Source organism: Prinia subflava, chromosome 9 (genome assembly GCF_021018805.1).
Source record: "Prinia subflava isolate CZ2003 ecotype Zambia chromosome 9, Cam_Psub_1.2, whole genome shotgun sequence".
Taxonomy (NCBI): domain Eukaryota; kingdom Metazoa; phylum Chordata; class Aves; order Passeriformes; family Cisticolidae; genus Prinia; species Prinia subflava.
Genome location: NC_086255.1, coordinates 25188598 through 25214827, shown reverse-complemented (window position 1 = coordinate 25214827; position 26230 = coordinate 25188598). Strand labels below are relative to the sequence as shown.

At 38.2% G+C, this 26230-nt stretch overlaps 1 protein-coding gene across 1 annotated transcript in view; it reads right to left on the bottom strand.

The window, feature by feature from the left end:
* Positions 1-26230, bottom strand: part of NRG3 (neuregulin 3) — a 490307-nt gene that overhangs the window by 371873 nt on the left and 92204 nt on the right. The window contains exon 3 of the mRNA XM_063405996.1: positions 15043-15165. Coding sequence (XP_063262066.1) covers positions 15043-15151 — 109 coding nt within the window. The 5' untranslated portion in view covers positions 15152-15165. The remainder of the gene's footprint in view (positions 1-15042; positions 15166-26230) is intronic.

The following is a 26230-nucleotide window of genomic DNA, read 5'->3' as shown; positions in this document are numbered from 1 at the left end:
AACTTCAGCAGGGAAGGTCTTGGAACAGGGACACCAACACGCACAGCCATAGACATGCACACAAAAGCACAGCAGAACAGGAAAGGGGACAAAAATGAAACTAAACTCTGAAGACAGAAATCTCTGTGCATCTTAGAGAGTGGAATGATGCTAAAGGCTGCTCTGAAGTCAATGAAATGGGGTAGTAAATGCATTCATCAGTGGGAGGGAAGATGGCAGTAGCACAGAGCAGAGTGAATTCTTTTCCTGGGCAGAATGAACCATTATTGAAAATGGTCAAGGTTATTGCTAAGTAAGAGGTGTTAGAAGGGAGAGAGACAGCTATTGTGTTTCCCACACATAAGAGGGCATAACATGTGCCCTCTGCCATCTTCTCTGCCCCTGTTTGCAGCTGAGGTCAGCTTCTTATTCATTATCAGTGTTGTAAGCAATCACCAATCTCTAATTTCAATCTCTTCTTGGGCAGAATAAACAGAATTGTTGGTGCTATGTTAGTACTGCTTTTACTAGCAAGTTACCTCCAACTGTAGCAGATCTTGAAAATACTTGTAATTGCGCCACTGTTCCTGGAGGAGATTCTGTGTCTCAGAGCTAAGCAAAGAGAGGGCAAACCCCTTGCAGGCAGCTATCCCCACATGTCAGCACCCAGGATATCCCCTGAAGTCATTGTGTGAGGCACATCCTGCATCTACTAATCATAATATGCACAGCATTTCACCCAGAGTTTTCAACAGTCCAAGTTTCCACAAGTTAGCAGGCATGTTGGCAATCTGAAATCAGGAAAACCATTTGAATATGTAAAAGGAACATACAGAAAAAGCAATGCACCACAGTGTAGTCCAAAAGTTCTGTGTCACAAGAAGCTAGAACAAGGAAGTTGGAGTAGAATGCACAGAGGAAAGGGCAGAGATGCAATATGATGCCTGTGATCCTGTCTTCTCTGTAACAGCAAGAGAAGTGGTTCAGAGGCAGGAACAAGAAGAGCCAGTAACATCCTACCCATGGGTCATGAAAGACACTGGAGAAAAATCTGACAGAAAGAGAGATTTTGACTTACTGTAAGAAATGGAAGAGGATCTACCTGTGGTATGGCATTCCTATAGATAATATTAACTATGTTGTCATATGTGTTGTTCTCTATTTTTATAACTCTATTATTGCAAGAGGACCATCCTTTCTCCTTTGACCTTGTCTAGTGACCATGCTGCCTGTGAATGACATGGCACACAAAAAGGCAAATTCTGCTTGTGCTGGCCAGGAGCACTGCACACTTGTGCAGGTTTGCATCAGAGAGGGGAAATATAAATGCAATAATTAGGAATCTATAGTATTTAAGCTACTTAATATTGCAATGTTAAATTTATTTATGGTGTCAACAACTTGTCAACACATTTGAGCTGAATCAATATTACATTTCTTACATCATTACATTCAATTAAATATCTTTTGAACCTTTATTACTTTTTGTCCAAGCTTCCATAATTTCCTGAAGAATCCATGGGTCAGGTATTCCTATGAAACTTAAAGTGCTCATGAGCAAAATGTATCAAGTCTGGACACAGGCAAGATTTCAAGCCTAAGAATAACTTTTAAAAGGAGTTTGCATTTTGGCATTGGGAATTAAGGGTCTCCTGCTTTTCCCTGAAAATCACACATCTGTATATTCCCACAGTACAGAATACAGTTAACTTCTAAGGACCTTCAATAGAGTCAGATCTCTGCTGATTTAGAGCTCACAAAATCACAAAGAAATAAACATCATCCTGCTTGAGGAACATGAGCAGAGGAGATGGAAAACAGTTGTGAAAGGGTGTTACAGAGGCTGGTTATTTTACAGCTGAATACAGAGCAACTAGATGCATTTTGCAGATTCCTGAGTGCCAGTTTGAAAACTTAATTGGTGAATGATTCTGTCACTGGTATCAACTAACAGAGCATACTGTGGGATGTGTGACCCTGCTGGCACCACCAAACTGCAGCATTAGGCCAGTACTGCAGGGAACAGGACAAGGGGGTGTGTTAATGAATCCTCCTTTATATGCTTCACAAGTTCCCAAACTGAAAATCAATAGCAAACAGCTCATGAATCAGGCTTATCTGATTCATATCGTATCTGAATATCATTTTGTGTGTTAAGGCAGGTGGGCATGCTCCAAGGAAATACAATGTTCTGTAAATGGATAGCTGAGAAAGTTGAAAGATTCCTTGCTGGATGTTGGGATTTGAATGTAGAAATGTACAGTTTCTGAAGTTTTGAAGCTATGATTAGAGCACAATGTTGGAGAAACACAATATATTATGTTTAGAGCTGAAAGAAATAATGTCTGCATCATAAAGCTTTAATATTCAAAGTTGCCCAGTTACTTTTAAATTAAAAGCTCCTGGCTAGTCCTCACTATTGTAACTTTCTATTTTCACACTTTTAAGTTCTCCATAATGTTTTGTCTCATGCTTTTATCTCCAAAGGACTTTGGTGAGGTTATTAGAGCAGTGGGTGAACTGGAGTTGTGCAGACATGAGCTACTGTAAAGCAGCAGTACAGAACCATCACTAAGTCCCAGGAATTTATAGCTCAGGGAGCCATGACTGTGCAAAGGGAAACAATAAAACACACTTATGCTCAAACATCTGGGTATATTTTCCTACACAGTCAACTAAAATTTTAATAGAAAAGTGTATATAATTAAATTATTCCATTTAGTAGTGTACAAGGTTTTCTTTGAAGATTCAGGGAACAGGAAGGCTTTACACAATAACATGGATTTATTTTCTATTAAATGAAAATGCCATTTTTGCTTCCTTTGCATAGCTGTTGGTAATTTTTATCTTACAGGGTGCTATTTTACTTTTACCAGACTAATTATTGAAAGCTTCTTGTAAGACAAGATAGAACATCCCTGTCCTCTTGTGTGTCAAAATGATAACAGTGTGTACATAGATTCCTGCTTATTTGATTCCTGTAATTTGCTGGTGCAAACGATTTTAATTTCTTGCTATGATTTCTCTTCCACACATTATTGCAACTGTCTTCTTTTGCTCTTTTACTCCAAGCCAGGTCAGAAGGAAGAAGAGATGACTCTAGAGCAGCTGCTTAAAGGAACTACTTGCAACCTACAAGATTTACAGGGCAGCAGCTGGTAACAAAATAAACATTTTTTTTCCCATGGTTAGAGACCAATGAGCAGAAAAACCTGATGGAACAGACTTCCATTGCACTGCATCTGTGGCACAGATCTCAAATCTGACAGAAGCTCTTTTACCAGATACTGGAAGCTCCTTTTGAAGGTTGGGAATAGAAATACTGAGGTGGTTGGCAGAGGAGAAGAACTCAAAACTAATAGTTTGAGAAGATCTTGCTGAAAGAACTCACTTATTTGGACTGGATCACAGGTATTCAACACCTGGAGACCACTATTGGATAATTTCTCTCTGTAGATAGTTTTAAGACCAGGACTATGTGAGCTAAGCAGGGAATCACACAGGAATCTCAAAAGTTAGTGCCTTATTATTTGAATTGAGATGTGAAAGATGTGAAAAGAATGAGAAATTCTAGGTGACCACAACTGACCTGACAATTCCTGTGGTCTGGTTACAAAACCAGCACTTCCTTCTGAGACTAAATATGGGCAAACTTTGGTTCTCCACCCCCTCCCAGGATCCCTCTCCTCTTTAAGGGTGGAACAGGAAATTTCTGTGTTATTTATTTCTACAATGAACTTAAGAGATTGGTAACTTGCTTTTCACCAACAGGGGATTATAAGAAGATGGCAGTAGCCATCTTCTTATAACACTGTTGCTTAGGAAAACAGAGAATTTACATAAACACTCTTGCATCAAATGTTGAAAGTTCTGGAGTATGTAATTCACTGCTGGTGTTTAAAGTCAATTGTTCAGGGTTTTAACCTGATTAGTGAATATTCAGAACTCAGGTTAGAAAAGTATTTTCTTCTAAGAAACAATTTCTTACATCATATTCCCAACACTTCTCCTCCACCCCAAAGAATCAAACCTGTGCCTGTAGCTCAGTACTTTTATACAGTAACTACAGTCATAGCTTAAGTTCTGCAGCTGAACTTTAATGCAGCAAATTTGTTGAGCAGCCCATTCAACCTTTAAGAATGCAAAAAGCTCTTTCTGTTTCTCTCATACCTTCTAACTATTACACCATAAATATCTCATCTAACCAACAGCATCACCACAAGATAAAACTGGTAAAACATTTTATATTATTCACATGAATTTCAAGCGAATTCTCAAGTTTCCATGGCAAAACACATTCATCTGGTGTTTTTCACAATATTTATTAATTTATTCAAAATCCCTATCAGAAATTCCATGCACATGAGCACAGAAAATTTGAACAGATCTAAATGCACTAAATTCCCATAAATACAGTCTTATATCACTTCCATCTTGACACACTCCTATGCAAAACTCATGGATAATTATCTCAACAGAAGAGCTTAAAAAGTGAATGACCCCACTCTGCATGTTCTACGAAGCCAAATTAACACATTTGAATAATGCGGGTATAACAGACACCAAGGAAGCTCATTACTCAACATTCTCCTGAAAAAATAATCTCCCATTTATATTCCCAGTGTGGCTTTAGACTTTGGTCTCCAAAGTTGTTTGGGGCAGCAGGTTTCAGGTACTCTGAAGTTCCCCGTGGGGCTGCAGCCAGTGGGACTGCAAACCTCCAGCTGGATCCATGTCACTGCCAGCAGCAGAACTGAAGTGTGCCACACTGAGCAGCACTTGAAACTACAGCTCACCACTGATCTGGCACAAGAAAGGAGTCATTATTTGTTTGGAACAGATTATGCTGCTTTGTTGAAATCCTCTTCAAGGTGGGGGAATAAGGAGAGGGCCACCCTGTTCTTTGAGTGCAGCACGCTTAAGCAGATGGGACTATACATATGGATGAAATAATTAAGATTCAATGTGTAAATGCACTACGCATTCTGCCCTCCCTGCAATTAAGAGATTCTACTTTAGGCTACGGAAGCACACTCCTACAAAACCCAACCCAAAATAACTACAAAGAACTTTCTATATGTTAAGCTAAAAAAACACTCGACAGAGGAAAGTAAGGCATGATATGCCGTAACTGTTTTTCAGCACAGTAATAGCAGAAACATAAAGGTGTTACTCCAAAACAGGATTTATGAATTAGTTTCACTCATGTTTATACATTGACCTGTATGTTTTGGAAAACTCTACCTTCAATAAAAACAACCATTTTAAGTTTTCTTTTAAGAAAAACTCTCTTAAAAGAGTAGGAATATTCAAGGAAACAGAAGTAATAGAAATTAGAACACCAGCTGGGCTACACCCCATTTTCTGGAGAAAAAGCCTAACAGTGATCTTTAGTATTTTCAACTATGCTAATGACACTGAAGAGTTTGCTGACAAATGTTAAAGAGTGAATTTTACCTTTAACCTACGTGTAGACATTAAAATCATATTCTGAAAGCTTTCCTAGAACAACACTCTGCACCCTAATTATTCAGTAGCTAGTCTAGATGATCAAATCCAAATACAGAAAATATATTTAGAAAGATGATGATTTCAAAATCGGATCTCTCTCTTTCACACCACTCAAAACACAGTAAACTCGAGGCAGTTACACCTTTTCTCTCTCTCTGCTCCAAAAGTTGCATATATTGAAAGACTGAGAAGGTGACAATTAGCACCAGAGTATTTTATGGCCCTGTACTCTGTGCAAACCTCTGGGTTGCAGGTGGAGCCAGTTCATACACAGCCAACTGCATCACTGGGAAATCTTGGAGATATCTTGCCTGGATTACTGTAGATTATGGAAATTTGGACACTATTTTAAAATGTGAGAGAACCAGAAAACCTCATGAAGCAAATGAAAGAGTTTGGCCTCATAGCAGATGAAAATATTCCAATCACTAACATATCTAAACTTCATCCTAAAATATATGGTTCTTTTTTTGGAAGGAAAGACTTTCTTCCCCTGAATATTCTGTTCTATAAGAGGGTTCAGGGCTTTGAGTCAAGTCATATGAGCTCATGAATTCTTTGGGAAAAAGAGCACAATACTAAACTTCTGAGTTGTGCACTGGCTTGTGTTCATAAGGGTCTAACATTTCCCTGTGTATTTTTAAAAACCCAGAACACATAACTTTATCAGGGACAGCTCTGGCCCTACAAGTCTCCATTTGGAATCCTGTCTACCATTATTGTTAGTCTGGGCTCTTCTTTCAGAGGACAACCCTTTTCTTCACATGTTGTACAAATGCTAATAAAAATTACTTATGAAAATAGATGCTAAAATGAGTGCCTTTGAGAGTTGGCCAAAGTGGTTTAATTAAAGATTTTTTCAAGTGAATAATGCTTTTTAAGCCAGACAAATGACAACCATTAAGCAATATCCACTTAACAGGTCCAAAGTTCACTCTCTTTTCAGTTGATACACAGAGGAGACCTAAGCTGAAAATATTTTTCAAGCAAATAAATTTCAGGTACATAGAAACATTTAGAATGTTTTGTTTTCGCTTTGTCATGCAACGAAAAAGATTCAGAAAGCTTAATGCTGCCAGAAAAAAAAATTCTTTCTGGACTATCCTCTTCAGTTACTAATCAATGCAGTGCTGTAATTTTCAAGATTACTTTTGAGGAGAATGCCAAAACAGCTGGGTCAGCTTTTAATGACAATATCATTATACGTGAAGTTGTATCATATTTCCATCTGTTTGTTGTGTGCTGACTGCTTTCAGGAAGTGTGGGAGAAGCATGTGATTTAGGAATTATTACAATTGTTAAATATAGAAGGAATACTTTTCAAAGTCTCAAATGGGAATTGGAGCTAAAATTCCTTTCAAACTCTCACCAGCAAGCCTTCTGGGAATTTTATATATTTGAAAAAAATTCCCAAGGGTGTTCTACTGACTCTGCTTTTGCTTACCATATGAAGAGAGGGAAGAAGAAATTAAGAGCACGAAGAAACTTATTCAACATGGAAATTTTAAATGGGTGCTGACAACACTGCACAGGACAGAACCTGTATGACAGCAGACACCTCCAGCTGGATGCTGCAGTTTGAGTGATACTTTGTGTGTGCAAGGAGGAACAATGCAAACCAAAAACCCCCCAAGAAATTAAGAAAATAGGGGAAGAAATATGTCACATAAATGGTTCCCAGTCTCCCATGAGATTCATTCATAAAAAATGTTGCAAACAGTTAACATAATTGAGCATAGAGCCCTTTATGCTTTGGTTGCATACAAAATGTGGTTGCAGAAATTCAGCAGGCTTGGTATAGCAGCAGCAAGACTCAGATACTCAGAAAAACGGGGCACTACAACTAGTCTAAAGCTACCTGCTTCATGGGAACAGTTTATATAAAAATATTAGAAATATGGTGGAGAACATGGATGTGAAAATAAACAATAAATCAGATTGTAAAGGTTAGTGTGCCCTTTAAATAAATAGCAGAATTTGGGTGATCCCTTCTGTTCTGGTTTGCACTGGTAGTGATATCTCACAGTTATGATGATAGATAAGCATTCTAAGGGAGCAATCATCCATGTAAATTTGTCTGACATCAACAAGAATCAAGAAGAGGGAGGCAAAGAAAGCTTCTGCTTTGAATAGAGAATAAATATGGTATTAGAGTAGTGCATTTGTCAATACCCAGGCACAAAGAATGCAATATTTAAAAAGTCAAAGCACTAAATGCAGCAGTCCTTCATCACCCAGAAATCTTGCTGAGGACAATGCAAGCCTGGCTTGATGAAAGGCTGACAAATCTGTCCCAGGGACATGATAAAACAAACAGCAGTTATTTCTGCTTATTTCATACTGTCACACTTAAACATAAATGGGTGAATTTCAAGCACAGCAGGAGAACAATAGAAAAACCATGGCTTAAGCAAATTGCTAAGCAACATTTCAGTGCCTACAAGTCTCACTTACAAACTTCTGCTAGACCAACAAATAGAGCAATACTGGAGAAGAATCCTTAAAAGCCACCAGAACTTAGGTAAGTTCATAAACCTCTAAGTCAGGCTCTAAGACTGCAAGTTTATTGGCACCACTAATTTGGGGGCTTCTTTAAAGAGCTCTCTCCAGTCTGAGTCACTAAGAGAGCTGGAAGTTCTGCTGCTTGTAATACAATATTAATGATGCAAGCAATACCATAAATGTTATTTGTATTAATACGGCAGGTAACAGGCTAGGTATTGTCTCTTTAATTTACAATGCAAGCACTAAGAATCCTCAGTTCAGTATTAAGATGACAACAGCTGCTTTTTGCTGATTCTTTAATTCTAAACCAGAAGTATCAAGATTTATTTGCTGACATTAATCTGCTTTTAGAAATAACATGAAATTAACTGATTTAGGGCTAGTTGTTTTCCTGACATTGTTTTCTGGGACCAAATCATGAATACTTTTTGGCTTAAGATGAGGAAGTTTTGTGTTTTGTTTGGTTTTTTTTAATAAAAACTCCTTAAAGTAATCACTAAGTTAAGTAATTTACGTATAAAACTCAAATTTTAATAAGAATGTGTTCATGTACTATATAATCACCTATCAATGTTACAGGTCAATACCTCAAACAATATTAATACATATTTTGTAAAACTACTATTTGAAACAGCAAAGCAACATTTTCAATTTCAGATGGAAAACTGCAGTGGTGGGAATCAAATGAATTGTCCAAGACTGCAGAGAAAATCTGTGGTGCAAGCAGGTGCATCACATCCTGACTCCTACTCTGGTGCCTTCACAGCAGCATCCTAATTCTTTCCAACTGAAAAAGGAAAGAAATTTTCAGGTCCATGTATGTGAACACAAATGTACTCATGCAGGGGGTGCAAAGCTGGAAGTTTTGCTGATATTTTTATACCCAAAGGTGTGATGTGGCACATCACATCAGAGATGCTCTTTATTATATTCAGATCTAGTGACAGTAACAAATCCCAAAAATTGTGGTGGTATGCTTTGAAATAATTACACATGGCTATCAAAATAATCCCAAAAAAAGGCCAAAGTTTCTCTACCAGAAAAGCACATGTAATATTATGCAAATCCCACCACTACTGTCTTTCTTTGCAGCACACGCCTTGTCCAAAAGCAGGGAAAGCAGGGACTAAGGCCAAGTCAGGATGCATGTGCTCCAAATATGTTCCTCTAGCTAGAAAATAAAAGTTTCTTATGATTAGATTACATAATGCTTCTTCATAAATCCTCATAAACACTTCAGTCACTTTTTCTTCAAATGGCTTTATGCCACTGGCTTGATAATTACTGCTTCTGCTCTTTTGCACAATGTGAACAAACCACGAGGTCAAACCCATCTCCTGAATAGCTGCATAAATTACTTTCTACACGCCAAAGCTGGTTATCTGAGTGATCTTGAAATTTGTAAGGAACACCAAAAAACCCTCTTAGGACATTTAGGTTACAAATCTCACTATATTTCCACCCCAGAACCTCTTCACTGTGCTGCTAGCTGGGTTCCAAAGAGAAGAGAAGGTGGGATGTGACCTCAGTGGGTCCTGGAGCAGATTCCTGCTGACAGCAAGGTCAGCTGGGAGGTGCCAAAGCCCTCACAGTTACCATGAGCAGACTAAACAGGTGGAAACCTCATAGGTGAACTTGATTCCTTTCCCATCATCAGCACCACACCTTTTTGCAAACAGCTGCAAACACACATCCTGTGTTTCAGTCCAAACTTTGAGTAAACTTAGGGTAAGTACGGACGCAACAAAAGGAAATTAATCTTAGTTTCTTCTGACTTCTAATGTAATACCTGTGTAATGTTCAACTGTGACAGCAGATTGTATGGGGTTTTTATTCTGCAGCAGAAATGCAAATAGACAGTGAAGTACAGACAAGGTTCCAACTATTCATGTGCTTGTTACATTACAAACAAATCCTGATATTTTCCAGAAGGGTAGTTCTGAGTGTGGATACTGTAAACATATTGAAAAAAAAAGCATAATTACTGCAAAATAAATTTAAATATTTTTACAAACCAATAAGTGCTATTTTGAGAAACACTGCTTCCTTTTAGATTAATGGTGTATTTGTATAATATCTGGGATTCATGAATCATATACAATAATGGGAAAGGATTATTTGACTTCTCTGGTATGTATTTCTGTTTAGTCAGCAAGAAATGATTCAGATGATAAATGATGAATGATTGCTCTATCTACACTCCCATGTCCTTTTACAGACTCCTTCAGCAGCTAATATCTCTGAAATTCCTAAAACACTCCTAAGACAGTTTTTTATTGCTAGTAGGTGTTGGAGCTGTGTTTTCCACATGGAATCATCTTTCATTTGATAGCATTTTTTCTTTTTCAACCCAGTTTGAATGGAGGTAAGAAGCATGCTTTCTATGTAGCTCAGTGGTCAGAAAGGCAACCATACTTATCATGTTTAAAATTATCTGTAAAATTGTAATGTAGCTTTATATACCTGTCCTGGTGTGGTCACCCTAGGACAATACCTCACTACAGCTTAAGCAGACGGGGAAGATTAGCTAAGTCTGACCTCCAAGGACCAATTATCTGTTGCAATAAGCAAAATTATATTTTAGCCTCCCCAGGAAAGACCAGCACCATCTGCAGAGACTCTTGTTTAAGATACCAAACATGGAACATATCTCATGCTTAACTTTCCTATATCAGGCTGGTAACCTAAATCTGAAATAGTTCCAATTAACTACTTGAAATAAACTAAAACAAGAATTTTTAAAATATTTACCAACTGTGCTACTTTGTCAAAGTGACCAAGTCAAACCTGACATACTTTGGAAGATCATTCTATATTGAAAGTTACTGACTGATAACAGCTGTGAAGCACTGTTTTAATTTGATAGCATAAGGTGCTGAAAAATGGTGGCTTTCACTCAGGAAAAAAAATAGTTTGAAGGTTAAGAGCTCTCATCCTCTTTCTACATTGGCTGAAAATGATTATCATATTGTTTTTACTCAAAGTAAAAAAAATAACATTGTGAATTCCAAATCACAAGAATGTTGCATGCCATTTTTGTAATAAAACAGCTTCTCATTTCAGTACAGTTCAGCACAGTTCAGGAATTGTTTCTGCTGGCTAAGCAGTTGGTGTTGGAGAGCAGGCACAGCTCTCACCTTTTAATTCACCACTATTCATACCTAAAAGATGATGCATGACATCCACAGCACTGACAGGATTTGAGCTATGGGAAGCTTTAGCCAGTTATGTTGACATTAATCAGCTAAATCTGGCTTTGGAGGTTCCTTAAAGGAGCATGGTAGGAGTGGAATGAGGGCTGGAATGGGTCTGACCTAAACTGAGGCCGCTGCCCGGGGAGGGCGTTTGTCACTGTCACTGTCACTGTCCTGTGGTGGTGTCCCATGTCCTGTTCTTCCTGTGATTTGCTTTGGAGCACTTGTTTTCCTCTCTGGAAAAAGATGCCCCATACACAAAGAATCTCTTCCTTTGTAAAACACCAAACAGGGTCTCTCATTGCAACTCCTGTGCAGAGCAGCTCTGAATTTTATTTACATGCATTACTGCCTGCAGGCGCCACAGGACCACAAGACATTACAGTAATAAGACACACACAGAGGATAAAGGAATGTCCAGATTCTGTTTATAATCCAGTTTAAAAGGAGTTAAAGAGAGATGTAGAAGAAGAATCAGAATCAGTTGACACTTATTTAATACATGGGTGACATGGTTACCTCTAAAGACTGGTGTGATAATCGTGTACCCATTATATAAGAGTAGAGATTTGAATTTATAGAGAGATTTGAATATTAGCTTAAGGAAAAAAAACCACCCATATGAACAAACAAATTCCCAGACTTTATGCAAATTAAACAAATTTCATATATTATAATAACTTAGCAAAGTGTGCCATGTACCAATCATTTGATCTTCGGGACTAATGCACAGAGAATTAAAACAGGCAAGTGAAACACAGCACACAGCTAAATGATAACAGTAAACTAGAAAAAAAAAATCAGTATTACAATTGCAAAAATCGCTATCTAATCACTGCACAGAAAAACTGCTATTTGTCCACTGAGTGTCTTTTACCTCATAGTTCCTAAGACAGAAGAGAATCCCAGAACTTACTGCATTTGTTTCACAGTCATGCTTCTAATTTGACATACAAGCAGCTGAAATGTATCTAAAAATTATTCAGTCTGTTTAAACTGCAGGGAAAATCATTCCATCATGCTAAGAATTAACAAGCTACAAAGGAAAAAGATGCACAGTAATGACAGAAAGTGACCATACTACTCTTCGCAATAATGCTTTGTGCTGAGTATTCATTTGATTGGACTTAAGCCAAATTGGAACTCATCCTTATATATAAATTTTATGCTTCCCAGAACATCTTCAGATAGCTTCATATTGATTTAAAGTAGAATAATTTTCATTTTAGCATGATGAATTTAAAAATTCCGAAAACACTTTTGGTTTCAGAACTTTGTTCCTATCTTGTCTTTAATTTATCTTCCAGATCCGAAACACAACTGAAGCTTGAATGAATTAGGCACTAATTCCCAATTACAAATGTTCAAAACTGACAATTTTGGTTGTACTTGCACACTCATCCTGCTGTTGGACAACACGGATTGTTAGATCTAAGATTGCCCCTTAGAATCACAGAATCATTTAAGTTGGAAAAGGCTTCTAAGATCGTCGAGTCCAAAACTTCCACAAGCGCCACTAAACCGTGCCCCTAAGCGACACACCTAAAACTCTTTTAAACTCCTCCAGGGATGTTACAGGCCAAATTACATCTGAACATGAATAACCTGACTCTCATGAATAATACCATCATGTTGACTTGGAGGCTGTAAATTGCAATGTTGAGAACAGGAGAATATTTCCCACCGTGGGCCCACTGACAAGAGAGGTCAGCACAGCAGACAGAGAAGGAACCACTGCTCAGCCATTGGGGAGACTAATGGGGAAGATATAACCTGATAAATGTACAAACAGCTCACATTAATGGCTGCATTCCTGTATGCATAAACTGTGTGAGTGATGCAGGCTGAAGAAAACATGCTTAGAAATTAAAAATACGTTTTGTTGAGAAGAATCCAAAGGCATATTAGAGAGAATACGATGATAGAAAAAGGAAAATTACTGACAGCTAAATAACCTACTGATTACTGCACTTTTAACCAAATTCAGCTGAATTTATTTAAGGACAGGTTCAGTTGCATGATGCTTAGATTCATGGTGTGAGAGCTAGAATAACCTGGTTTTACATTATAAATATTTGGCTCAGTAAAATTTTCATCATGCTGGTTTGTTTGATTTTTAACAATCTTATCTGGCACAGCCAAGAGATGAATTTGAAGGGAATGGCCACTTCAGGCTCTCTCACACTGGCTCTGTTCTGTGCATGCTGCTGGAGCTACACTGGTTTGCTTGGGTTTACTCTCAGCTCTGACAACACAGCCAGGCAGACTGAGGCTTTGTGCTTTCCAAGGTGTGAAAATTGCTCCCAAACATTTTGGGGCATATGTTATTTTCTGCAGGAAGACATAAAAGGAGGAAAACCACAAATGTTTGCTTATTCGATGTAAAGCTCTGCCCTTGTCTGCAGAGTTAGGCTCCCATATGTTTTCCTTTCTGAAGTAATTTTTTCTTTATGGCAATAATACGAGAAAAAAAAATAAGAGTTAAAGTTAAAAATGTTGTCACTATCCAAACGAATATGAAATTTCATAAATATTATGGCTTGTGCTGTAGCACTTCAAAAATACTTTAAACAGATGGGCTAGTGAGATTGCCATTCATGTTTTAGCAGTCAAGAGGCATGTTTAAACTGCTGGTTGAAACACAATATAAAGCAGATTCCACACAAGGTGTCAGAAATAAAAGGCTTGTTTGCTAACAAATCACAAATCTAAAAAAAAAAAAAAGCCCTACTGGATGACATAATATTTTATATAACTGTAATTTCTTAATAAGAGAGCAGTGGTCTGAGAAAAAAAATACTGCTATACTGTATAAGTAAAAGAAGCAAAAAAGAAAAGAATCCTGTTTCTCTGAATAAAGTATCACAGTGGTTTTCAAACAACTATCTGGATGAAAAGCTGAAAGCTTTGTATACTCCTATACTCCAGAAAAGCACTATAACACCCCTAGAAACCAGCAAGGGGAAAAATATTTTCTTCAAGTGACAGCAGTCTAATGGAGATAAAAAATGAGGATAAGAATTTTAATCCATATTTTAATGAAGATAAAGGTGATAAAGGAAGAGGAGGAATGTGCTCTTTATCTTTCCCTATGGTTTGAGATAGTCTCCTACTGGAAGGACATTAGCTAACCTGAATGGTCACAGTCCAGAATTTCACTACATAACAAATTCCCTAAAGTAATCTGCTCTATATCATCATCTTTCAAGTGCTAAAAATTAATAATTAAAAAGTATCCTATAGGTCACTTTGATTTTCTAGTGAAGATTTCTGTTCATTTATAAGCTCCACAATGATGAAACACAAATGTAACCAAATATGAGCAAAACCATTAACTATAGCCTTATGTCATGATACAGAATTCAGTTTTACTTTTAACTCTCAAATCTGAAGGAATCCTTTTGTATAGGGCACAGAAGTATCCTAATACAGGTTATGGAAGGGGACAGAGGAGGCAGAAATGCCTCTGAGAAGGAAAAATTACTGCTGGGAACTACTTTCTGCATTTAGAAAATCCAAACATAATGTCAGTTCTTCCATTTCCAGTAGGTGAAAGAGAGAGAGCCAAGCTCGTGTGCTGTCCCTCGAAGCCCTGTAAGAGATAAGGAGCCGTGGGGCTGTAGCCTTGCACTCCACCTATCTCCACCAGGGTGTAAACCGAGCTCAGATAATGTCACCCACAGGACGTGGTGATCATTCCTGCTTGTCCCATTATCTGAGCAGGAAAACGCATCTCCTCAGTCTCAATAATGAACAATGGCCTAAAGTCAGATTCTAATCTTACAGGGTGGCACTCACAAGTGTTAACAGATGATTCCAGGGCACAAGTATATTCATTGGCTATGCAACTCACTTTTTTGTTGAGTCCAAACAAGTTGGAGTGAATGCATCTCTCCCAGCTGCATCTGGAAACACTGCGAGGAGCTTGGAGCACTTGGATCCCTGTGCCTTCTCCTTTCCATGTCTGATCCTTACTCTGTAAGAGAGTGATAAAAGAAATGAAAAGTAAGGAATTTGCATCACTTATTAGAAAGTGATCTCTGCTCAACTTAATTAATTTAAGGTAGTCAAGACCAATTATTCTAGAAACAGAACTAATGTATAGAAAATACAAGTGACTTGTTGGTGTATTAGGCATGAGGACCACTCAGTGTTACTCACTACCCCTTATTTAAGTTACTTCCCTCATTTGTAGGATATTACTTAATCAAGTCTTTGTAGGGTCTATTGCTTGCCTTGAGTAAACTAATTTTTGGAATTTTTGCATGCATTTTTAGGCAACAGATATGTAAGAGCAATACTTGAACTCCTATGCAGCAGTGAGGTATTGGATATCCTGTCATTTATTCTCAGACCTGCTGCTCATACTGTGCTGTGCTGCCCATATGAACGGGATCAAATGAGGGTATGAGAGAAAAATCTGTGAAAATAGCTGTGAAATAGATGAATCAGAAGTAGGTTTAGGCTTATTTTTCACTTTTAACCACGCTTCTTTTGTCACAGATTCAGACACGGAATTCTTCCCCTTCTCCCCAAGCCCACTAAGCTGGGATCTCTACAGGAATCATTAAAGTGCAGCTGTTATTTTTCCCACTAATGGCTTTGCTGGACTAGATCAGAAGGAGAAAAACTCCCTAAAACACCGTTTCAGGAGGAAATTTAAAAATAGAAAGTCTACCTCCCAACTGTTATGACTGACAGAGAGCAGAGATGGATGATGCAGGCAGAGGGGAGAGTAGCAGCCATAACTCTAACTTTGCTGCCATTAATGTTTATGTTGTGTATGAAGTGGTTTACCAACATGCTGATGGACTGGCATAATGTGCAAGCACAGGATTTATTCCCTCGTGCAGCAGCTATGGGGGAACACAACCACAAATGGAAGTTTCAGTAGAGACAGTTTCAAAATAGAGAGATTTATCTTGACAAGTAGAGAACTGCAATAAAAGATGTATTATTTGGTGGAATAATTGGTGAATGCATTATCCTGTCAAGCTTTAACTGTGATAATCAACTTAAACAATCAACACTGGCCTAGATTTTTATTGTTTTACATTAATTTGAGAATAATTTATGATTTTACTCACATTTGCATCAATGTAAATGGAAGTAATAAGTTAAATCCCAAAGTTATGTGAAACAAGAAACACAACACACTTTAACACTTGCGTGCCTGCTCTGCAGGCCATGCATTCTCACACAGGCTGGTGTCACAGCAGGTGACACCAAAATGCCTGGGCTTGCTCCCTATGCTGCATGGGCTATCCTCCCACGATGACCCTGTGATAATGACTTTGCTAATTAGGGACTGCCTGTAGTAATCTTTGGTGCTTCTCTCACCTGAAGTCACCCTGGAAGGTGGCTTGGTGTGAGTGGCTCCCCCCCTCCCTGCAGACGTGTTATTAACGTGTCTTTGTGACCCATCCAGCTCTGTGGGCTTCATTAGCAGGTTTGCTGCACTCAGGCATAAACTGCTGATTTTTGGATTAGCTGCTTTTGTCTGTTAATCTGCCCTTGACTCATAGACTGAAATGCTTTAGCAGTGGAATTCTGGAGCATTTCAACAGTTGTTTCTGAAGCACTTGGTGAGTGCCTTTGGAAAAACCTGCATGCTTGGCAGAAGCCTGGGGGTGTTTGTAGACTCTCTGTATGTATAGTACATAATAAGTATAAATGCAATGCTTAGATGGAGGCAAATTCAGCCTAAAGTGGCATTCTCAGGTAATTATGCAGATTCCAATTGAAAGCAATAGCATGAGATCTTTTGACTCTTTACAGAACTGAGAAAAGCTCTGGCTGCAGATGTCAGAATTCCCTGCATAAAAAAATCCCACACCAGGTCAGTGATATGTTGGTACAAGCTCTTACACTGTTTCCAGCAGCAATTTCTGGCTTGTAGGGGATTCTGCCTTGCTCATCCTTTGACTAGTGGGGCTATACAACAGCCTCAAGGAAATGAGGAAAATTAGGTTTGGCTACAACTTTATTGCAGAAAGATGGGGAAATTAGCATGTAGAGTGCTGAAGACAAGAGGGTGCTACCCACACTATGATTTTGATGCCAGTCAAGCTGATGACATCTGCATCACTGTTGAGAAGAAAGAGAGAGAGAGAACAAGAATCCATGTAAGCTTTGAGGCTCCCTGGGGGCAGGTACATCCACCTGTATATTTAATGTGTGTTCAGCACAGCTACCGGGACAGAGTGTGTGGCTCAACAAATGCAGGCACACAATGAGGCATGTCCTCAATGACAGATCAGGCAAATTAAGAAAAACACCCAGGGTTTGACTGGATACCATCCACAGTTTGATTCATTCTGTGTTTTGTGTCAGAATGTCCAGGTGGGAGAGAAAAATATGCATTTAAGTATATTGCTGATGGTTTAATTGCTGAAACTTGGTACTCCATCCCTGCTCAGTTGTAATAATGATCAGGGCATGGAGCATTTACTTGAAGAATTAATGGCCACCTGAGGTTAACAGCCCACAGCTAAGCCTTGAGCCTTCAGCTTTCTCAGATAGTCATTAATCCCCAGGAATTGTCCTGTGACTCCGTCATTACTTCTAATTTAAAAAGTGTATTTTCTCCTTTTAATTTTCTTTTCACAAAATGAAAGTACTCAATTAGACTTTGTCATTAAATCACATCTGCATTGATTACCTAGGAAAAAATAACTAGAGCAAAATTAAATTTGCCTATTTAATCATTGCATCCTGATTAAATATTTGTTATGAACATTTCATTGCAATTAAAGTCACATAAAACATGCATATTAGGCAAAGAAAGGTATACAATTCAAAGATGTAACATGTCCACACTCACTGCTTCTATTTACTTCTTTTATTCCTTGCTGAACAATTGTGAGAAACTTTGCAAATTCTTTTCAGCATCACAGGACTATTAATACATAACAGTGGCTGGGGAACTACACAAATGTTTCAGTGATCTGATAGCAGCAAGTCCAAAGCTGGTTCACCGGGGTGTCTGTCAGCTTGGCCTCTCTGCTGCTGAAATCACCTGCCATGCTGACACACAGACACATTAACAGGGGAAAAACCTTCTGCAAAAAAAGAAAAACCTTTTGAATAGTCTCAGCATATAAGTACTGACCACCTTTCTTTGTGTACGACTCTGTGCTTGTGCTGCCACACCCAGGTGGAAAACCCGGCCAGGGGCTGCTCAGAGCTGGAGAACTGAGCCTGCACACCAGACTGGGACCAGCAGACAAAGGTCTTGGGGTCTGTGGCTGCTGTAGGTCATGTACAAACCTGATTTTCTGTGAGAGTTTCATTTCTCCCCCACTATATGCCAAATACCTCACATCCCCTTCACTCCCAGTCACAGTATTCCCGATTTCCTCCAAGTACCATCTCCCCTGTTGGATTAAGTGAACAGATCTGTGCATTGAATCTGAAGTGAAGATCTTGATAAGATTCCGCCCCTCTATAAAGAAAATAGTTTTGGGGTTTTTTTTTTGTACACAAATGGTCACAGAAAATAGTATATAAATATATTTTAGCATACTAATTGAGAATATCAATAAATGTTTAAAGAATTTTTTTCCTCCCTGTCTCATTTCATTTCCTTCTCTAATATGAAAACAGATGGAGCAACACAAAACCAACATCTGATTCTAAAATATACCTAAAAACTTTCAGGTTTTCTGAATGTTTCACTGCTCCTTCCAAGCCTTTTTCCAAAATCTCGCTGCTTGAATATAATCATATTCAGACTGTAGAAATCATACCAATTACTCATCTTCTTAGCACCTTTTATTTAATCCCAACAATATGAATTATTTCAGTAAAAAGGCTGACATATTTGGTCACTTCCATGATTGTGCTATTAAGTACCTCGGAATAATTTTAGCAGGAGCATTCCTAATGAAATCACATGCATTCTCTGTGCTGTCAATAAATTGACCACAAAAAGTATTTCAGCCGTGAGACACTGGATGGTGTTAGTGAAGGAACAGGGGGGTTATCTGGAGATGTAACCAGCTTGCAGCTGCCAGATGGTGTTGAGCAGAGCAAGCTGCTATGCAGAGCTGCTGAATTTTTACCAGGTAAGTCTCCCATTACACACAGGGGGTTTGTGTATTCAGATGGCATAGGGGAATGATATATGCATATTTAAGCCAATTTAAAAAAAATTGAATAATCAGCGTGTTCTTTGTGTTGTCTTTCAGACACTAAATTATAAATTATACATGTAGAAACATCTTTCTGTGAAAAAATCCCCATCCAATAAAAGAAAAAAAACCCTACTGAAAAATACTCTGACAAAAGTACCTTTACATAGCCCAGCATAATAAACCCTATTGTAATGCCTACATATATTTAAGAATAATAAGAATAAAAGGCATCAACACTTGCAGTTCTTAAATAAATAAAACATTTTGTTGACTGAATTATGGATTCCAGTTTCATTTTATAGCACTGCAAATCTATTAAGGATACAATTCAATAGACATCACATGAAAAAAACCATACTAATCAAGACTTTGGGCTTGCTCATTTTTCCAAAAAAAAGGAATGGCTACCATAATTAAAATTACGGGATTCATTTTTAGATGCAGTAGGCGGAGTGAAGTGAACCAAGGCAAAACAAAAATCCAAACCTCCAAATCTTACTCTTGAAGAGAGAACGGGGGAAACTTTCATGGGCACATATGGTCTCATCTGAAAGAGCACTTCCCACACTCGCTTCCCACTAGCACTTTATGAAACATTGGTTCAAAACTGATTCAAAAGAAGGATGACCTAGTGAGTCACCAGTGTCATTTAAGGAAACCTAAGAAATACCTTCAAGACCTCTTGCCCTACTGTTTGATCTCATCCCATTTATATGACCACAGTCCAAGACTGCATATATTTATTCAAATACATGAGTATATTTTAAAAAATATTCTGTCTGGAAAGAACTTTTTCCACATTTATTATGGAAGCAGCTGAGAACTCTTTATTCTCCAGTCTTTGCAGTAAAACCATAGTAATTTCTAGGCTTATCACTGCCACCTTCTGAAACACTGAAGTGCTCTGGTTTCAGTATAATTACCAGAGCCTATTTACATGTTACTAACACAGCAAGTGTTTACCCTAAATGGAGTTCCTCCTTGGTAAAAACCAAGTTTGCCAACCTGTGTGTGTTTTTAGCTTTTACCACAGAGCAGGGTTAGAGGGAAGGTCTTGCAATTTAGCATGATCAGCCATTTGTGAAGGGTACATATTTCTTAAACTTCACCATTAATCATTATTCTGTAAATAGATGAGGCCCTATGCATGTTTAAAATGAAATTTACACATTAAACCACTCAAGATGATCTTTAATCTCTTTAATAAATTAATTCAGTGCTAATGAAGGGTGAAAGACTGACTGAATCAGTCATTAATTCAACCTTTCCCTCTTGAGAAGATCAGTCAGCCACCACTCCTCACAAGGGTATGTCAGGGGAACAAGTCATTTTATAACAACTCAGTGAAACGTATAAACATGGTAGCATTTAGAAAATGCATTAGCAAGAAATTTACTGAACCACCTTCAGGTTATTAGAATAACTAATTAATTAGCCTTCCTAATGCCATATGGACATCATCCACGAACATTTTAGAGATTCAAATTTGAAACCATTTTAACAATTATAATTTAAAAATTACTATAAGTAAATCATGCTCTTCAAGAGGAAATTCAAGAGGTCCAAGCAGGCTTAACCTATGTAAATAAAGCAATATGTATACCAGTTTCTTGTAGAAGGCTTTGGAAAAAAGGAGGAAAAAAACAAACAGAAACCTCAGGGTAACATAATAATAAATATAATACCAGCCTGACCAAAAAGAAAGAAAACAAGAAGCAGCAGGATAGTAAACCCAGTTGGAGAAACCTTCACTTACATAATAAATTCAGATTCAATTCCAGTCCATCCTTGCCTTTTTTGGGGTTTTTTTTTAAACCCAGAAAACAAAATAGACTTTGATTTCTACTAGCAACCTGTAAAAAGCCATTCTAGAGAATACACAGAGCACTTTGAACATTTCCTGTATTTTCTAGGACAGACTGGATGCTTGGGTGTTGCAAGGCACTGAAGAGTGTTTCTTTGTCTTCTATGACAGTTTTCCAGAGCACACTGGAAGGCAGCTTTATTGCACATTTTACCAGGAGCTGAGTTCCCAGTATCACAGTACTGGCAGCAGAAGTATTATTTGTACAGATAATTCAGCACATGAAGAAGGTAAAAAGCCCTTAAAACTCAGTATTATCTCAGGCTAAAGCAAAAGCAATGTAAACCTAAACCAAGGAATCAAGTGATAGTCATAATCCTCCTGCTGAACAGCATTTCTGTGACAATGGCCTACACATCTGCTTAGATTCTACTTTGGCCCAGGAAACATCTAAAACACATTCTTTTCAAAGAGGCTCTATACTTTTGCTTTTTGATATTGAAAGATATACTTGGTTTAATTTGATTTCTGATTATATTTTTTTTCTCAACTACCCTTTTGCCTTCAGGTGAGAAATATAAAGACAAACATCTATTAAAACAGCTGCACAGCAAACAACAGCATAGGCTGTGCACCAGCAAGTGCTAAACTGTTCTCTGTAACCACTGGAAATAAACTTCAGTCATGTTCTTTACATAAAACATCTTGCTGTTATCTAACAGCAATGTTACATCCAATCAGGGACAGAAAGGCCCAGGTATCTACAGAGACATGCAAAAATGAATTTCAGTTGTTAATATAAGCCCTGAAAAATTATTTTTCCTATATTTGCCCCAATAGAAAGGCACCCCAGCTCATTTTTATGATAGAGCCAAAAGTTTATGGGACATTTTTATCAGAAATCTAAATGCACTCAGATTTATGTAGAGCAGTCATGCAGCCAGTTGCAGTTTGTTTTAAATGGAGATACATCTGGCACTACACAGCTAAGCCCAAACAGCCCCTCGGAAGTGCAAATATGAGATATTACAGCCATTTAGTCAGAACGACTTCCTCAACCCACAGTAGAGCCAGGAAAGAAACAGAAAGGAATCAATAACAAAAAAAAAAGGCAGACTCTGTAAGAAGGTCTGGGTTAAGATTATGTTAGCATCAGATTAAGCATTTTGTAGCCTTTCTTATTAAGAACTGAAATTTAATGCCACTTTTAGTATGTTTCATTGGAAAACTAGAGATTAGCACTTGAAGAAAACAACTTTGAAATCTCAGTCTTCTAATGTATACAGAAAAAACCAAATACGTGTTGATTTTAAGCTATCTGGTTAAACTGTCAATAAACTTATGATTACTTGTGTATATAATTTTTGATATATATGCATTATTTCAGAATCATATAAAATCTGCTATTTGTGTAATATAAGGTAAAATAGTTCACTTTAAGTTACTGCCAAAGAGCTCATTATTTAAATCCTTAGATGGGTTCTGGATCTCTACTCTTTCCCTAGTGGCTTCATGAATATTGGGGTGAAGGGGAGTTTGTCTTTTTGTAAGAGGGGAAAATTAACCCTATTAATCTCAGTACTTTAAGATCAGCATTGTTCAAGTGCTTCACTCCTAGGACTTAAGTGAAGAAAAAGCAATCTCAGTTTACTTCCTGCTGGAGTGCACATAAACAACATTTATCACAATAAGCACTATCTTGCCCACATACTCAGCTGGCTATCTCAGCTATCTCCTTTAGACTCTCAGTGAAAAATCCTTTCATACTCTGATTTCATTGAAATAAGATTTATTTTCCTCTCAGTTTTCCTTACTCATTTTTTGTAACATATTTACATGTCTTGCTTGCTTTTCCTCTGGTGTGTTTTGGGATATTTTTTGAGTAAGACTCAGTTGCACCAGTCCAACACGTTAAGGGAGGAAAGTGGAAATGAAATGTATGCAAGAAAGTACAGATGAATAAAACAGTGAGGGTTATTGGTGTTGCCCTATTCTGCCTTGACTGAAAAATTCCAGTTCCACACAAAATTTGATTGCTGATGAGACACCTGAGTTGGCATTATGTGAGGGGCTGATGGGACCCTGGTGACTTTGCACAGCTTTAGGGGAAATTAATGGAAAGTGTTGGATATTCGGCACTACAGGAGGAAAAGCAACAATTTGGAGGATGCCTAAATATAGATTTAAGAGTCTGACATCCTGAAACCAAGATAGAGGCCAACTTTGGTAATTTTTTAATAGTGTGCCTTTCCACAGTGTTCAGTACTACATATACTGAAAAAAAATCTGTTTTCCTCCTTTCATCTCCCTCTTTTACAACATGTTTTTTTCATAAGAGCTGCAAGCAGGATTATTAATATTCAAAACTGGTTCACTGAGCACTGTGTGAGAGCTTCCTCCAACAGCATTGTAACTCGTTATTTGGTAACCTCAGCTCTCATGGTAACTGAGATGTCTGTGGTCACAGATGAGATGTCTACAGCTCTGCCTGCCCACGTAACTTTCCAACTACATGCAAGTGCAAAGTAAATGTGGTGAGTTTTCAGTGCAATTCAGCTAAATCATTCTACAGCCACAAGTCCCAGTCCTCCCAGCCTTACCTTAAGGTGACCTAACTTTCCACCACAGCCAGGATTGATTTTCTGGAAAAACAATGCACAGCAAGCAGCAATCCTGTTGCTCCAATTGGTATCAAACTTATATAATACTTTATTTTTTTTATTATTATGCCGTGGAAATAAGTTTAGCCAAAAGTAAACCAGGACTCAGCTTTTTTTTTTTTTTTTTTTTTTTTTTTTACTTCTGGCACTATATGCCAAGAAAGTTTAGTACCATGATACATCCATCTCTGTTTTGTCTTGCATCACACCCACCACGGGGCACATCACAGGAGAGTGGGTGTGCAGGAAGGGATGCTCTTGTTCCACTCAGACAAGCCTGCTAGGGGTTTGCACAGCCCCTAAGGTGTGTTTTCTAACAGTTCCTTTAACATTACATTTTGAGGAATAAACACACAAATTATCCGGAAATCAGGTGTAATCCTAAAAATTTGAAAAAGCTTAAAGGATACAGTCATAGTGTAAAATGAATGTCCCATTCAGTAAGAGACACAGCAGAGGTAACACTGTGGCCATTGAGGAGCTCCTGAGAGCAGCCACCTAAATGTTTTTGTTGCAGATTGCTGAAGGCAGATGAGGCACAGGTACTTTCCTATTCAATACCAAATTCTGCTCCACAAACAAGTTCTCTTAGCCAAGCCATGTCCTAATCATCTACACAAGCAGCCCAGCAAGAGGAGCGATTCAATTCCCCACGCTGCCTCAAATAACGCTGCTCATTGCAGCTGAAATGCTCCTGGCAGGTAAGATGGGGCTGCAGCTCATTTTCCTGCCCTTTGTTTGGGCACAACATGATCCTGTGCACAGACACTCTGCCACTGGGTCAGTTCATTCCTGAGGATTGCTGCATGCAGAATTCTGAATGGAGTGCTAGCAGTTTCAAGGGGAAATAAATGACGAAAATACTTGGACAGTCTTCCAAAATGCTGAAGTCTATAGGCTCAGAAATAGGATGCTATCTACCACCTACTTGAAGATAACAGCCATACTCCAGGTATGGAATTGTGTCTTTATTCCAGTGCAATGAGCTTCAGAGTGCCCTGTACCTCACATGAAAAGGAACATTCTTCTGCTTTCCAATAGCAGGCTGCTGCCATTATTGTGACTGCAATCCTGTCTACAAGACATGAGAACACAAAAGGATGTAAAGAATGGAAATAGCTTGGCTGCACCGTTTCATTTTTCCACTCCTGCTTTTGGTACAATTCAGAGTGCACTTTCTTATAAAAACCTTATTGAGATGACTCTGCAGGTCACCTGGAAACTACGTCTAGCTTCTGAGAGAGTGTCCAGTCCAGTTAGCATATCACAGTTATAACTTGAGTATCCTCGTCACCCAAAGTTATTTATCACCTGATAGATTTTGTAGGCATGACATCACAGATAGGATTAACTCTGAAAAGGTCAAGTTTGCTGAAACAAACAGAAATAAAGTTCTGGTAGGGAAGAAGTGGCAGAACAATGATCCACGTAACAGAGAAAACACCGCCAGTAAAAGAAACCAGTATTACAACAGTCATCTAAAACTCTAGTATGAACAATAGGAGAGTGGACACAGCAAATTATTAGTGTTATCTTGGCAGAAGCAGAAAATCTAGACTTGGAATTAGTGAAAATTATTCTACATTCTCTTTAGTATTTCAGCATTCTCCAAGGCACATGCAATCCTAACATGCAAATAAGAAGATGTCAGAAGTAGGAACTATGAAGAGATTTAGAGCATGGCAGCCAACACATCCCTGTCCTAACAATGTGGGATAGAGCTAACAGGGCACTGGTACCTGCTCTGTGGAATTACTGAAAATCTGCTATGACAGCAGACTTGTGGGCTGTGTAATTCCAAAACAATGAAAATCAACTACGATAAAGACAGAAGAGTGACCACGATTGATAACGCCCAGGAGATCATTGATCACTCTTGGCACGACAGTCTCTGTGCTATGGACTAACAGTAAACCAGACCACAGAAGATCCAAAAAACTGCCAGCCTGGAAAACAGCCTCTGGCATCTCAGCATCATCCTGTGCAAGCAAACATGAGCTAGTAACTGCTATTGGTGTGAATAATGGGACCATGAATGAAAGGTCTTTCCCAAAGCTGGGCTGAGCACTGCTGACACTGGAAAAACTCATTTTTCCCCTCACCAAAAGGGGCTGTTGAGTTTATTTACTAAATTTTTCTTCCTCTTCTTCTTCCCCCAGTCACCTTCACAGCAATTTCTGCAACCTTTTCTTACCATCTTGTATCTTTTAGCCACAGTTGCTTTCAATTTTTTGCCCACTACTTCTACAACTACTTTACTTTGTGATAAATGTAGACTCTGGACAAATTTCCAACTGAGAATTTACAAGGGTTAAACAGTCTTATTATTTAACATTTTACCAATTATAATTTTGTTTATGCATCTCAGAATGATTTTAGTCATCTTTTCCTCATGGACCTAATCAGACCTTTGTGTTTCAAAAAATTACCCAGGAAGTTATA